This window comes from Zingiber officinale, chromosome 4A (assembly GCF_018446385.1).
Source record: "Zingiber officinale cultivar Zhangliang chromosome 4A, Zo_v1.1, whole genome shotgun sequence".
Classification (NCBI taxonomy): Eukaryota; Viridiplantae; Streptophyta; class Magnoliopsida; order Zingiberales; family Zingiberaceae; genus Zingiber; species Zingiber officinale.
Genome location: NC_055992.1, coordinates 139189229 through 139202295, shown reverse-complemented (window position 1 = coordinate 139202295; position 13067 = coordinate 139189229). Strand labels below are relative to the sequence as shown.

General features: G+C 34.3%; 1 protein-coding gene across 2 annotated transcripts in view; it reads left to right on the top strand.

The window, feature by feature from the left end:
- Nucleotides 1-4069: 4069 nt before the first annotated feature.
- LOC121971456 (delta-1-pyrroline-5-carboxylate synthase 1-like) overlaps nucleotides 4070-13067 on the top strand; it is a 64138-nt gene continuing 55140 nt past the window's right edge. For both annotated transcript variants that reach the window (XM_042522735.1, XM_042522733.1), the window contains exons 1-17: nucleotides 4070-4226; nucleotides 4789-4860; nucleotides 4974-5077; nucleotides 5181-5283; nucleotides 5384-5545; nucleotides 7439-7716; nucleotides 9450-9600; nucleotides 9719-9883; nucleotides 9957-10034; nucleotides 10216-10305; nucleotides 10927-11013; nucleotides 11113-11199; nucleotides 11297-11393; nucleotides 11511-11614; nucleotides 12346-12421; nucleotides 12609-12759; nucleotides 12864-12932. In XM_042522735.1, the coding sequence (XP_042378669.1) occupies nucleotides 4176-4226; nucleotides 4789-4860; nucleotides 4974-5077; nucleotides 5181-5283; nucleotides 5384-5545; nucleotides 7439-7716; nucleotides 9450-9600; nucleotides 9719-9883; nucleotides 9957-10034; nucleotides 10216-10305; nucleotides 10927-11013; nucleotides 11113-11199; nucleotides 11297-11393; nucleotides 11511-11614; nucleotides 12346-12421; nucleotides 12609-12759; nucleotides 12864-12932 (1925 nt within the window). In that variant the 5' untranslated portion in view covers nucleotides 4070-4175. The remainder of the gene's footprint in view (nucleotides 4227-4788; nucleotides 4861-4973; nucleotides 5078-5180; nucleotides 5284-5383; nucleotides 5546-7438; nucleotides 7717-9449; nucleotides 9601-9718; nucleotides 9884-9956; nucleotides 10035-10215; nucleotides 10306-10926; nucleotides 11014-11112; nucleotides 11200-11296; nucleotides 11394-11510; nucleotides 11615-12345; nucleotides 12422-12608; nucleotides 12760-12863; nucleotides 12933-13067) is intronic.

Sequence of the window (13067 nt, the reverse complement as noted above, 5' to 3'; positions counted from 1 at the left end):
AACAATTCGGAAAGGACGTGGAGTATTTTGAATATTTATATAAATGTGAGGCCCAAGATGAAAATTTTTCACTGGGGCAAAAATTTAAAAAAAAAAGGCAAGAGAATAAGAGATCCTGGATAATTTTTTTGTGGTCCAGAAGATGTGTCATTCGTATTTGTGATCGGATCTCGGTTATGATCCGACCGCAAATGGTTACGATTCTTTTTTGGATTCATTGTCTCTATCAGGTTATAATTTTTGTTCAGAGTGGGCGGCCTCCGGCCGCTCGGAGGACACCCTCGCTCGGCGCCCAATAACCTAGCCACTTATCCACCACCGGAGGTCTTCGGGCGGCCTCCCGCTCCGAACAAAAACTATAATCTGATGGGGACGGTGAACCCAGAAAGGGATCGCAACCATTTGCGCTCGAATCGCGGCCGTGATCCGGCCGCAAATGCGAGCGACACATCGGACCGTGATACTACTGCAAATGCGAGTGACACATCCCCTGGATCATAAAAAAGTGGTCCAAGAGATTTATCTGTTCGCTCCGTTTTTAAATAATGCAAGAAGTTGAGCAAGCAACTCAAGCCCGTCGCAGGTCGACTCGTCTACTTACGGATTAGAAAACTTCTAACCTAACCCAATTTAAGATGGATTGCGAGTTTGGCGGACCAACCCGCGGGCTCATCAATTTTTTTAAAAAAAATTAAATTCTTTTTCATATTTTCAAAGTAAAAAACATTTTACTTTAAAAAGGTTTCATCAACCAAATATATCCATAAATATATATTTTAAATATAAATGAACACAAATGAGTTATTTTAAAATTATAACAAAGAAATATAATAAATTAGCAAAAACTTAGCTTACATGTGTGTCTCAACCCGCGGGCAACTCAAGCTCGTCGCAGGAAGACCCGCGCAGGTCACAGGCCTAGGTGGGTCGGCCCGCGATGAGTTTGAGTTGATAAAATTTTAATCCAACCTGTTTAAATTGTTTGATGGAATTGATCAATCAGACGGACCAATCTAAATTGACGGCTCCAGTGAAGGGTCACTCATCTCATTTTTCATCGTAAGATATTAATATAGTCATAGTGTTTTAGTTTTGATTGGAATATATTATCTTGATATTATACCAAGTTTCGATAATATTATTTATCTAGTATTAATATGAAATGATAGTTATTCATACATCATATAAAATGGGATAACGTACGAAGAAATATGAGGGCAAAATAATTTATTTATAGAAAATAATTATAATTTTTAAGGATTGTTTATGGGTAATATTCTAATATTTTTATAATTTTATAGATTTTACTTATATTACTCTTATTTTTATTTTACTATTAAAAATTAATTTAATATCGTATTTGATCTCAATAAAAAAAATTAAGAAAAATATATTATTTAACAACACTTCCCTAAGATATTTATAGAAGCTCGTTCTAGAAGTTTATTTATTTAAAATATGAGACTAAAGATAATTTTAGATTTTTAATTAATTAATAAGAAAAATTATTAATAATACGCGCCGCAGTTAAGTCTCGAAATCTAAATTTCTGATTTATTAATGAGAAAAATTTTCAATAATATGTTGCAGCTAAGTTTTGAATTTTAGATGATTAATTAATGAAAAAAATTCTAATAATATACTATAGCTAAATATTTAATTTTGAATTTTTGATTGATGTATTTGTAGAAATTAGTAATAAATCTTAAAATTATTTTCTATGTGAAAAAATATCAAGGTAATTTTATTTTAGATTTTATTAAAATTAATTAGTAAAAAGATAAATTTTTAATAAAATGCTAAATTCGAATGATATATTTTAACTATTTTATTTTTATGATATAAAATTTTAAACCAAGTAAAAGTAATATTATATTAAAAATATTTATATTTCAACTTAATCAAAATTACTCTAATTTAATTAAAAATCCGTCTAACTTAATAAAAATATTTTAACATTGTAGCAATTTTACACGTATATTTTTTTAATCAAAATTACTAAATATAGGATTGTTTGACTAAAAATTAATTTTGTCAAAACTACTGAAGTCTTCTTTTAAAAAAAATCATTTAAAAAATTAGTTTTTTTAAAATAGGATGAAATATATTTATAATAATATTTGAAAATAGACCGTCTTTTTAATGATAATTATAATCAGAAATATACTTTTAATTTTTACCAAATATTTTTTAAAATAATCTAATTATTGGTGGCAATTAGATTATTTAAAAAAATATTTGGTAAACAGATTATGATTTACCAATATTTGGTAAACAGATGGTGGCAATAATTATTGGTGACCTTTAAATAATCTAATTATGATTTCATTTCAGGTGAGGTGTAATGTAATGTAGTTTGTAATATAATAAAATTTGTAATGTGATGCAATGTAATCTTGATTACATTACTATGTTTGGTAATATAATGTATGTAATCTTTGATTTGTTGATTATATATTTTTGTTTGATGTTTATTGTTTTTTATAAGGAATGTAATTTATATTATTATAAAATGACAAAAATATTTTGCGACTTTTACCGACGGGCCGCCACACCTCTGTCGAAGCTTGCGGCAGCAATCAGTAACTAGTGACCGTCATCACTGGTCGCTGCCGGCGACTGACGGCGAGTGGGCGGCTGACGACGAAAGGCAGCAGCGAGCGGCGGGCGGTCGACCGCCAGCCGTGGCCGGCGGCGGGTGATGGACGATGGCACCGGGCGGCCAACAGCCGATGGCGGGCGACCTACCATGGTGGGGGTGACGCCTGACTAGGAATATATTCGACATTCAAATTTTAGTTAAACAGTGATTTCGTAATATAATCGGATTACATAGTATTTTTTTGTAATCTAAATTACAAAACTTCATTACATTTTATAATCGAGATTATATAGCATTACAAGTTTAAAGTTAAACCAAACAAAATAATCAGTCTTGTAATATAATCTTGATTACATTTACAAGACTAATTACACTCTACCAAATATAACCCTAGTGGTAAGTGGAGGTCGAGTTGCGCTGAGTTAGGCTCTATGCAGGTTGTGGCCTACACGCTTAGCTTGAACCAAGCATGCCCAATTTGAGCCAAGCCATTTCAAAGGCGACGTAAAATTAGTAATGGAGGAGTAAGCATCAACATCGCTCGATTCTCTCTTCTAACTCTATCTAGTCTAAGGGGGTGCTTGGTCTTTAGAGGGGAATGGGAATGTGAAAGAGTATGATAGAAGTCAAGAATGAGAATGGAAAGGTTTCCATACCCCCCAAAATGCTATGTAATGGCTCATTCCCATGTTTGGAGCAATGAATCCATGGGACCCACCACTTATTACCCAAACCAAGCACCAATATTTCATTCCTTTCCCATTCCCCATTTCCCATACCATCCAACCAAGCACCCCCTAAGTTATATTAAATATCAAAATCTAGAAGATGAAGGCCAAATTTGATTCAACTTCCTAATGGGTGTAGATGTGTGTAAACGAATCGAATAAGTTGAAAATATCAAAATATTTATATTTAAATTCGAGTTCGAGTTTAAAATATATATATTTGATATTCAAATTTGATTTAAATTTTAAATATATAAATAAATTTGACTTGAGATGAATTCTAAATGAATTCAAGTCCGAGTTCTTCACGATTTGAAATTTAGTTCGAGTTTGGCTTTAGGTGAATTATACTCGAAAAAATTTATCAAATATGTCTAAGTTCAACTCTAATTTGATAAATCTGGCAAACAGATTCAATTCGGGAAGATAAAAAATGGATAGAAGAAAAACATGTAAAAAGATAAAAGTCGCATATTTAATTTTACTGATAGAACGGTTTAAATAAAATTATAATGTTATAAAAGATGATTCGTTTGCTTTTAACATCTTCATTAATTTATTTCTAAGTTAGTATGGAGAGTAAATACTAATAAGTATTAGGGTAGATAATAGACGTGTTGAAAAATATACTCGAACGGCTAAATTTTTAACCCCGTATCAACTGATGATATTTGATTAATTTTATTATTATTATTATTATTATTATTTATTTTTGTCTTTATCCACCCCATTTGACTTGGCTCTCAAGGAACCGGTTTAATAACAAGCAGCTCTACCTCATCCGGTCAGCCAAGCGAAGGGCGTCGCGTCTCTCTCGTCCGCGGACTCGCCGCTCGCTCTGCGCCATGGATCAAACACGGGCATTCGTCAAGGATGTCAAGAGGCTCATCATCAAGGTTCTTCACCTTGCCCTCAAGATTTTTTCTTGAACCCTCACCGCTGCGCTTCGGTCCGTTATTGGGTTTAGAGTGACACTGTAGGATGGCATTGTTTGGAGAATTAGGTTTTTGTTGTGCGATCGGAGGTTTTCCCTATCGGTTAAGTGTAGGAGGGAAGGATCGTATATTTAATAAATCCTTTCTCGGTGTGGAATGTGATTGCCTATTCTCTCGATGCATACCAAGGCTGGTGTGTAAAAAATGTCTCAGTTGATCTGCTGCTGGAAATTGATTGGAAGTGCACGTTGGTTTATTCTCCAACAAGAATGGATTACGAGTACCATTTAGCTAAATATGAGCATTGAGATCCATAGAATAAAATGGAAGCTCGTAACTCCAATCTTTGAACTAAAAATTCAGCGTTTGGCAATTTTGTTTGATAGTTTGAATTTTATTTTCTAAAACTAAGATTTTAGTTATTTAAATACAACTGTCATTATAAGAATGTTTTTATTTTATTCTGGAAACTGTTCTAGGCTGCTTGATTCGGCCATAGGGTTTTATATTTTCTCTTATTTAGGTGGGAACTGCAGTTGTAACGAGAGCAGATGGAAGATTGGCTCTTGGAAGACTAGGGGCTCTTTGTGAGCAGGTACGAAGGCCATGAACCAATTTTCTATTATTTACCTGTGTTCTTCATGATGTTTCTTACTAAAGGAATTCTGAATCCATAGCCTACTTAAGTTAACAATTATTTATCCACAGGTTAAAGAACTCAATTTACTTGGATTTGAAGTAATCCTTGTCACGTCCGGTGCAGTTGGTGCTGGCCGTCAGAGGCTTCGATACAGGAAGCTAGTCAATAGCAGGTGCTAATATACACAGTTTGTTTGTTTTTCATTTATTTGGCCATATTTAATCTAACACGAATAGCTGATTAGTGATCATATTGTTGCTACTATTTCTTTGAAGCTTTGCTGATCTCCAGAAACCACAGTTAGAATTAGATGGGAAAGCCTGTGCTGCTGTTGGTCAAAGCGGTTTAATGGCCTTATATGATGTGTTATTTAGTCAGGCATGAGTTTAGATCGTTTATTGTTGCATATTTGTCTTGTCAATTTATTAGACATTAAATGTAATTAACTTATCATATACTAACACAGTATTTCCTGCAGCTGGATGTGACATCATCTCAGCTTCTTGTTACGGATAATGATTTTAAGGATTCAGATTTCAGGATGCAACTCTGTCAGACAGTAAACACTTTGTTGTCTTTGAAAGTTATTCCTGTTTTCAATGAAAATGATGCAATGAGTACAAGGAGAGCTCCATATGAGGTATACTAAATTCAATATAACAGCAAAAGATAATTTGTTGTGGGATCTATGCATTTCTTTTTGGTGAATGTAATACCATTAGGATGTTTCATAATTCCAGTTTAGGTACTCCCCTCAAAAATTTTGTTTAGCTCGTTCTTTTTTTTTTTTTTTTTTGAGGAATGGGGCAAAAGATTAATGTAGCCAACCCAAATAGTTGGGGAAAACACAACTTTAATGAATAGAGAAGGAAGCTAAGGGTTGGTGGAGGGAGCAAGACCAGGGAAGAAAGTGGTCCCCAATTCCCAAGACTGAAAAAACACAATGCAGGACATGACACCATTGAACACAGTTAAAATTGATCCAAAATGTTGGTGCATAACAGCACTGGAGAAGCTCAACTGTGATCGTTGGTCAATCAGGGAAGTCAATCAGTCAAAAAAGTTGCAGAGCCACCAATGCATGTTCATCTCACTTCTTTTCTAGTTACACATGCCTGAACTGAAATTAAATTTCAACAAAGAATTTTTGTACTCTTTTGGGAACGTCGTGTTTCCTTTAAGCTAAAGTAAATTATAAAATTTTGGTACAATGTATTGTACTTTGTGGTCAAAGTGTTGTGCAATTCGAAATTATTATGCATCAAAATTAGAATAACATGTATGAGAATTCTAAGAGTGTGTGATATTACTAATATCATAAACTCGGAAATTCCACCATCCACAAGCAAGGAAGTAGAGTCCAACAGAAAATGAGAGAAAATAGGTTAATATGATATTGACATGTTCAAAGTCACTGAATAGATTATATAGTTAAACAAGTTGAATCAAATAGGGTTGCAGCTAAACAAATGTGACTTAGAAGACATGCTACTTATGATATAGAAACTTCTATATAACAGTTGTAGAGGAAATTTGAAGTACATGTGGCATAACTTTTGCTAGAGCAGTTGAAGTTCTTTGGAAATTTGTTATACAAGTACTAAAACCTTTTTCTTGTAATGATTTGGATATGAATGGTAATATGTTTTATGTTTTCAAGTGATTCATGATGAATTTGAACACATAACCTTCTATCTTGTTTGATATATACTTTAAGTGATCAGGGGTAGACATGCAGCTATTTCTCAAATTGGCATCCTATTTTACTGTCTTAATTGAAGTGAAGACATTTTTGTGGATCATGATATAGGATGTGTATTATCATCTTTTATCTTTGCAATCAATACGATATTTTTTCCTCACTTGGCATTTGCAAGAAGCCCATACATCAAATCTCATGTGTCTTGTATCATCTGCATCATGATCAAAGGCTAGGAAAGAAAGCTGTTGAAAAACCCAAAATGGTGAATGTACAAAACTGTGATCTTGATGTGCGGATGAGATATGCATCTGGAATACTAGAACTAGATCCCTGAAGACGGGCAATGTCTTCTTTCCTGGACTTTCATTGTATTTATGTGGACTTTAACTATATAGGAAAAAGTTGCAAAGCAATGGTGACCTAGTTAAAACATGGGAGTAGGTATTTAATCATTTAATTTTTTTTTAATGTTGAAAATAAACTGCTATTCCTGTTATAGAAAAATTTAAAGAATTATGTTATTTCTTTGTGGTTGCACAGAAGACCAATGGCCTGCCACATTGTTTTTCAGATCCTATGTCTGTTTCTCTTTAGATTCATGATGTATGTATTGTAAATATATCTTCTGCTTCATCTACAGTCCTTTTGTACCTTGACCTTTTTTTTGGTCCAATAAATCAGGATTTTGTTTTTCTATATCTAACTTTCTAACCGGAAGTAATCTTGGGATCCTAGCTTCTGTAAATTGGAGGCATTTTGTTCAGTTAGTCTCTTTTGACCATGATATTAATTTAGCTAGCCTTTTATCTGAATAAATACTTCTATTTGCAGGATTCTTCTGGTATTTTTTGGGACAATGACAGTTTAGCAGCCCTTCTAGCTCTGGAATTAAAAGCTGATCTTCTTATTCTGTTAAGTGATGTTGAAGGCCTATATAGTGGACCACCTAGTGAACCAAATTCAAGGTTAATACACACTTATGTGAAAGAGAAGCATCATGCTGAGATAACTTTTGGAGACAAGTCCAGGGTAGGAAGAGGAGGCATGACTGCTAAAGTGAAGGCTGCTGTTTATGCTGCTTGTGCTGGCACCCCTGTCGTGATTACTAGGTATGCTCCTCTTGCTTGGTTATTAATATCTTTTTCTCATATACATTTCCTCAATGTCCTGGAAATCAATGCTTCTTTGCCCATTCTTCACCGAATCAAAATCTACAGCCAGTAGTAATTCCTAACTAGCAGGCAGCAGCAAGTCTTCTAAAACTCTGAATAAGTCACTCTATTTTCACATGTTTCTTTCTTGTTTGTTGAAGATGATCCGTGTGCCATATATTCCTACTTGATGAAACAACATGATGAGCATGCAATGATTATTTCTGAATCCTATGCATATATTTTTATTGGGTATTTAGTTTAGGCCAGATTATAGGTGAATAGGAAGTTTGAAGAATAGTTCTGTGTCAGTCGGCATGGGTGGAACATTTTGTTCTGCCTCGGAACTCACATGTTGAATGACCATGAGTTAGTGCAATCTGTGCCACTATCAATGGTAGTATGGTTTACAATAATGGCAGAGCAATTTTGACAATGGTGTGAGCCTTCGGGGGAAGTGTAGACATGTTGCAAGGTATGTGATTCCTCCTGAAGCTTCCAGATGCATGGTAACATCCGTGACTCTTTGCGATGCACAGATGAGGTATGTGACTCTTCTGGACGCGCAGATGAGATACGCGACTCTTCTTGATGCATAGATGAGGTACATGACCCTTCGATGCTCAGCAAGGTATGCTACTCCTCAATTATTAGCGAGGTATGTGGCTTCTCATTTTCCTCTGTCACCTCATTTTCATCCTTTGCTTCCTTCACCTCCGTTTAGTGTTGGTGCTCACAACCATTAGCGCTGACACTCATCTGGTTCATTCAATTCGTTTTGTTGGAGATTGAAACCCTGGATCAGAATGGGATTTCAACCTTTACTGATTGCACTGAAAATTTATTGGTTTTAGAAAATGTCTTATGATGATAGGTGAAGGCAATCAGATATTTTTTATCATTATATCAGTCTTAAGCTAGAAAGTAGGCTGGAAGTATACTGTAATTAGCCTTAATCCTGAATGCAACTTTGCATGTCATTGTTGAGTAAGAGGGGACTGATATAACTATATTATTTCATATTGGATCCGCATAAAAGGTTTTAAAATACAAATCCATTAACGAGTTTGGATGGCTGTCCAGAACAATGGTGCCAACATCTATACCATCTGGTGGTACAAGTTAGTGCTGGTTGGATCCAATCAGCCAGAAGAAGAAGAGATCAGTAGTAACTCATTAATTAATCTACTAGTTCTCTCATTTGTGCTAGTAAATATAAGGGGTTTTCATGTATTGTAGAAGAGATGAATACTTGCCAATATGCACAGAGGAATGGGCTAGAATTGTACTCTTCTTGCTAATATGCAGAAAGAGTAATAGGCTTTTGGTTTTATGCTTGACTACATTTTCTGTGTGAAAATACAATCAATTAATTTTTTCCTCTCTAGAAACAGCTATAGAATGAATCATTTAGTTGTTGCACCACTGTCACTCAAACACTAATTTAAAGTTGATTGTATGCTAATGCCAATTTAAGCATTTTTCTTTTCTTGCCAATATGCAGAAAGAGAAATGAGCCTTGTCTATATGGTTGACTGCATTTTTTTTTGTATAAAAATTTGAATCAATAATCTTTTTCCACACTAGTACAACTATTTAAGAAAATCATTTGGATGTTGCACCAACTTTATTCAAAAGCTAACATAATAAAGTTGATTGCTATCTAACACCAATTTTTTTGGTCGTTGAAGTGGTTTCACCACTGATAGCATTCTAAAAGTACTTCAAGGTGAGAAAGTGGGTACCCTTTTTCATCAGGATGCAATTAATTGGGAGCGGCCAAGAGAAGATAGTGCTCGTGACATGGCAGTTTCAGCAAGGGAATGTTCTAGGCGATTACAGGTACTGTATATCACCTCCAAGACGAGAGACATTTTGGAATTACTATTTAGTCATGGTAGTTCTGATTATATGATAGTATAATAGCTTTTGTTTTAATTTAATTTTGTCTGTCCACCAGAGTTTATCATCCGATGCCCGCAAGAAAATTCTGATGGATATTGCTGATGCTCTAGAGGCAAATGAGAAGTTAATTAGAGTAGAAAATGAGGCTGATGTTGTTGCTGCTCAACAAGATGGTTACGAGAAATCATTGATCTCTAGGTTGATGCTGAAGCCAGGCAAGGCAAGGGATTATCCATTTTTGTTGTTTGTTTGTGGCATTAGTATATTTCTAACTGTCTTATATTTTTTGATAGATATCTAGCCTTGCCAATTCAGTTCGGGCACTTGCAGATATGGAGGATCCAATATTCTGTGTTTTGAAGAGAACTGAGGTCAGATTCTTGCCTGTAGATTACTAAAAGTTCCTCCTGATTATTTGTTTAGTTGTGGATATCTTGCCTGTATAATTGTGATGATTCTGAGAACTTCAATCCAATTTGGTATCGTCAAGTATATTATTTATTGTCTTGATTTGCTTTAATTCTGAGAATCTAAGGTATGATATTGATTCAGGTTGCAGATGGTCTAATCTTAGAAAAGACATCTTGCCCCTTGGGTGTTCTTCTCATCGTTTTTGAGTCAAGGCCTGATGCTTTAGTTCAGGTAAAACATACAATTCATATTTAACTCTTCTGTGAGACCTGCATGGCTTGTGGGCTATATAACATTCCAATGTTTGCCTATTTCAAAAATTTTGCTAGTGGAATCTAGTAATTGGTAGTTTCAAGTGGCAAAATGTGTATTTACCTAAAATAACATCTTAATGCCTTTTTGTCAAGTATAAGTTTAGCGAATTGATGAACAATTTCCAGCATTCCATTCCAATAAATAGCAAGAAATGATATACCGGTAAAAATCTTAGGAAACATTGGCTTTCAAATTGGCAATGATCTTCCATCCATCATATAAATCACATAGTATTTTGAAGGTTGAAAAGTCTTGTGTTATTCTTATTTTCAGAGCTTTCAGAGGAATAAAAGCTCGTGATACTGCTTTTGTCTGATACTCTATGCCTTTTCCATTTATTCTCTGGTGATAAACAAACTCTAGTACATGTTTCACAGTACTGCTTGGGTCATACTGACTAAGGATCTGATTCTTGGTTTGGTTTCATGCGTTTCAAGTATTATTCATGCCGAATAATGATTGGTTAATAATGTATTTTTTTTCTCATTTTTTAAGGCTGACAGTTGTACACATATCACCTTTTTTTTCCTCTTGCAGATTGCATCATTAGCTATCCGAAGTGGTAATGGCCTTCTTCTCAAAGGTGGCAAAGAAGCCATGAAATCTAATGCAATCTTGCATAAGGTCTGTTTAGTGACCCCCAGATCTGCTAGAAATGTGTAAATAATTGTCATGCATTTATGTGGATTCTAAATTTAGCACTACTGTTTTTTTTCTTGTTAGGTCATTACAGAAGCAATCCCAGATGTAGTGGGTGAAAAGCTTATTGGTCTTATTACATCAAGAGAAGAGATTCCTGATCTGCTAAAGGTGAGTTAGTATTAGAAGTACATTTTGGCTTGTTTGAGTTTTGAAGAATTTATTTTGTTGTAAATCCAAAATTTTCCTTTTACCAAAAAATTCCCAGCTTGATGATGTCATTGATCTTGTGATTCCAAGAGGGAGCAATAAATTGGTTACTCAAATCAAGGAATCCACCAAGATTCCTGTTCTGGGTCATTCAGGTTAGACAAACATAAAGTTGTATCTGCTATAGCTCCTCTTGCATCATATCTTGTGTGCAATATCTCCTTATGCTTATTATGTTATATATTGATCAAGTCTCAATGTTTGCTATCCAGACGGTATTTGTCATGTTTATCTGGACAAGTCTGCTGACATGCAAATGGCTACTCGGATTGTGTTGGACGCCAAAATTGACTATCCAGCTGCTTGTAATGCTATGGTATTCTCTATACCACTGCAGTAGAGACTAAAATTACCTTGTCTTTCTCCTCATTTCTGCATTTCAGAGTGGATTTATTCCTTTTTTAATTTAAATATTCCTAGTCAGGTACTCAAATTTAACTTTATGTCGTTAATCTTTTTGATGCCCCTTGTGAAAATTTTTAATTAATGTTATAGTTTTGCACCTTTGTATGCTTCCTTGCCCTAAATGTCTTGCATCCTTCTCTTACTTTAGAATGTTAATTTTATTATTAATTTCCTTGTTGCAAATCTCCTTGTTAATATGCCTGTTCCTAGCTTATTGTCATCCTAGGTTCTTGTTATTGCTTTTGGGCTATCTTGTCTAAAGAAAGATTTGGACTATGCAAGCATTAAATCTTTTAAAATTTTGATTGTTCTAAGGTTGGTGGTAGACAACGGGGTAGTTTTTTTTTCTCTCATTATTTGGTACCAAGACAGTACCCTTTTCAATCTCCAACTTATGCTAATGAGGGAATCTTGATGTGTGGCTGCATATTATATCACTATTTTCTTTGTTTTTTTTTCTCTCCATGAATTAAAAGAATAATTAAGTTCGTGTTGCCTGTTTACTTTTTCCCTAAGGAATACACATTCCATGCTCAACATTCTTTGTTTAATCGACTCCATAACTCCTTTTTAATTGTTTCTAATCTGTTTATTCATGACGTACTTTTTTTTTTTTTTATAATTGGTCATTGTTACTTTCAGGAGACACTTCTTGTTCATGAAGATCTTTTGGATAATGAGGGGCTTAATAATTTACTGATAGAGCTCAAAAATGAAGGTCTGAGGATTATCATCAAATTTGCAATATTTTAATACACTAATGATTGGCAGATCAAGTATGGGGGTAGACTAGTTTCTGATAACAAGACTTAAGCTGCAAAGTTTACTGAGGATATTATATTGTATCAGTCAAATTTCTCATAGAAATGTTAAATTTTAGAAATTTACTGAATGCACAATTTCAGGTGTTACTTTATTTGGTGGTCCTAGGGCAAGTAAACAGTTTGGTTTTCCAGAAGCACCATCATTTCATCACGAATACAACTCGACAGCTTGTACTGTTGAAATAATCGATAGTGTTCATGCTGCAATTGACCATATACACCGATATGGAAGGTATAATATTGCTCTACTCTATTTCATTTTTATTTGATAATTTCTTTATCTAAAACACCAAAAACCAACTTCATTGGTATTTTCCTTGTGTTTTATTCTTTCAGTGCACATACTGATTGCATAATTGCCGAGGACAATGCAACGGCAGAGATTTTCCTTAGTCAAGTTGACAGGTATCATGGTGGTGTCTTGTGCTAGATTATATTTAAGAAGAGAGGTTCATTTGGTTTCATGTTTTGTATCACTGTCATCATAATTATATCAAGCTGTCTATGTCTAAACTATTTGGGGTTGGTTTTGCGATTCTT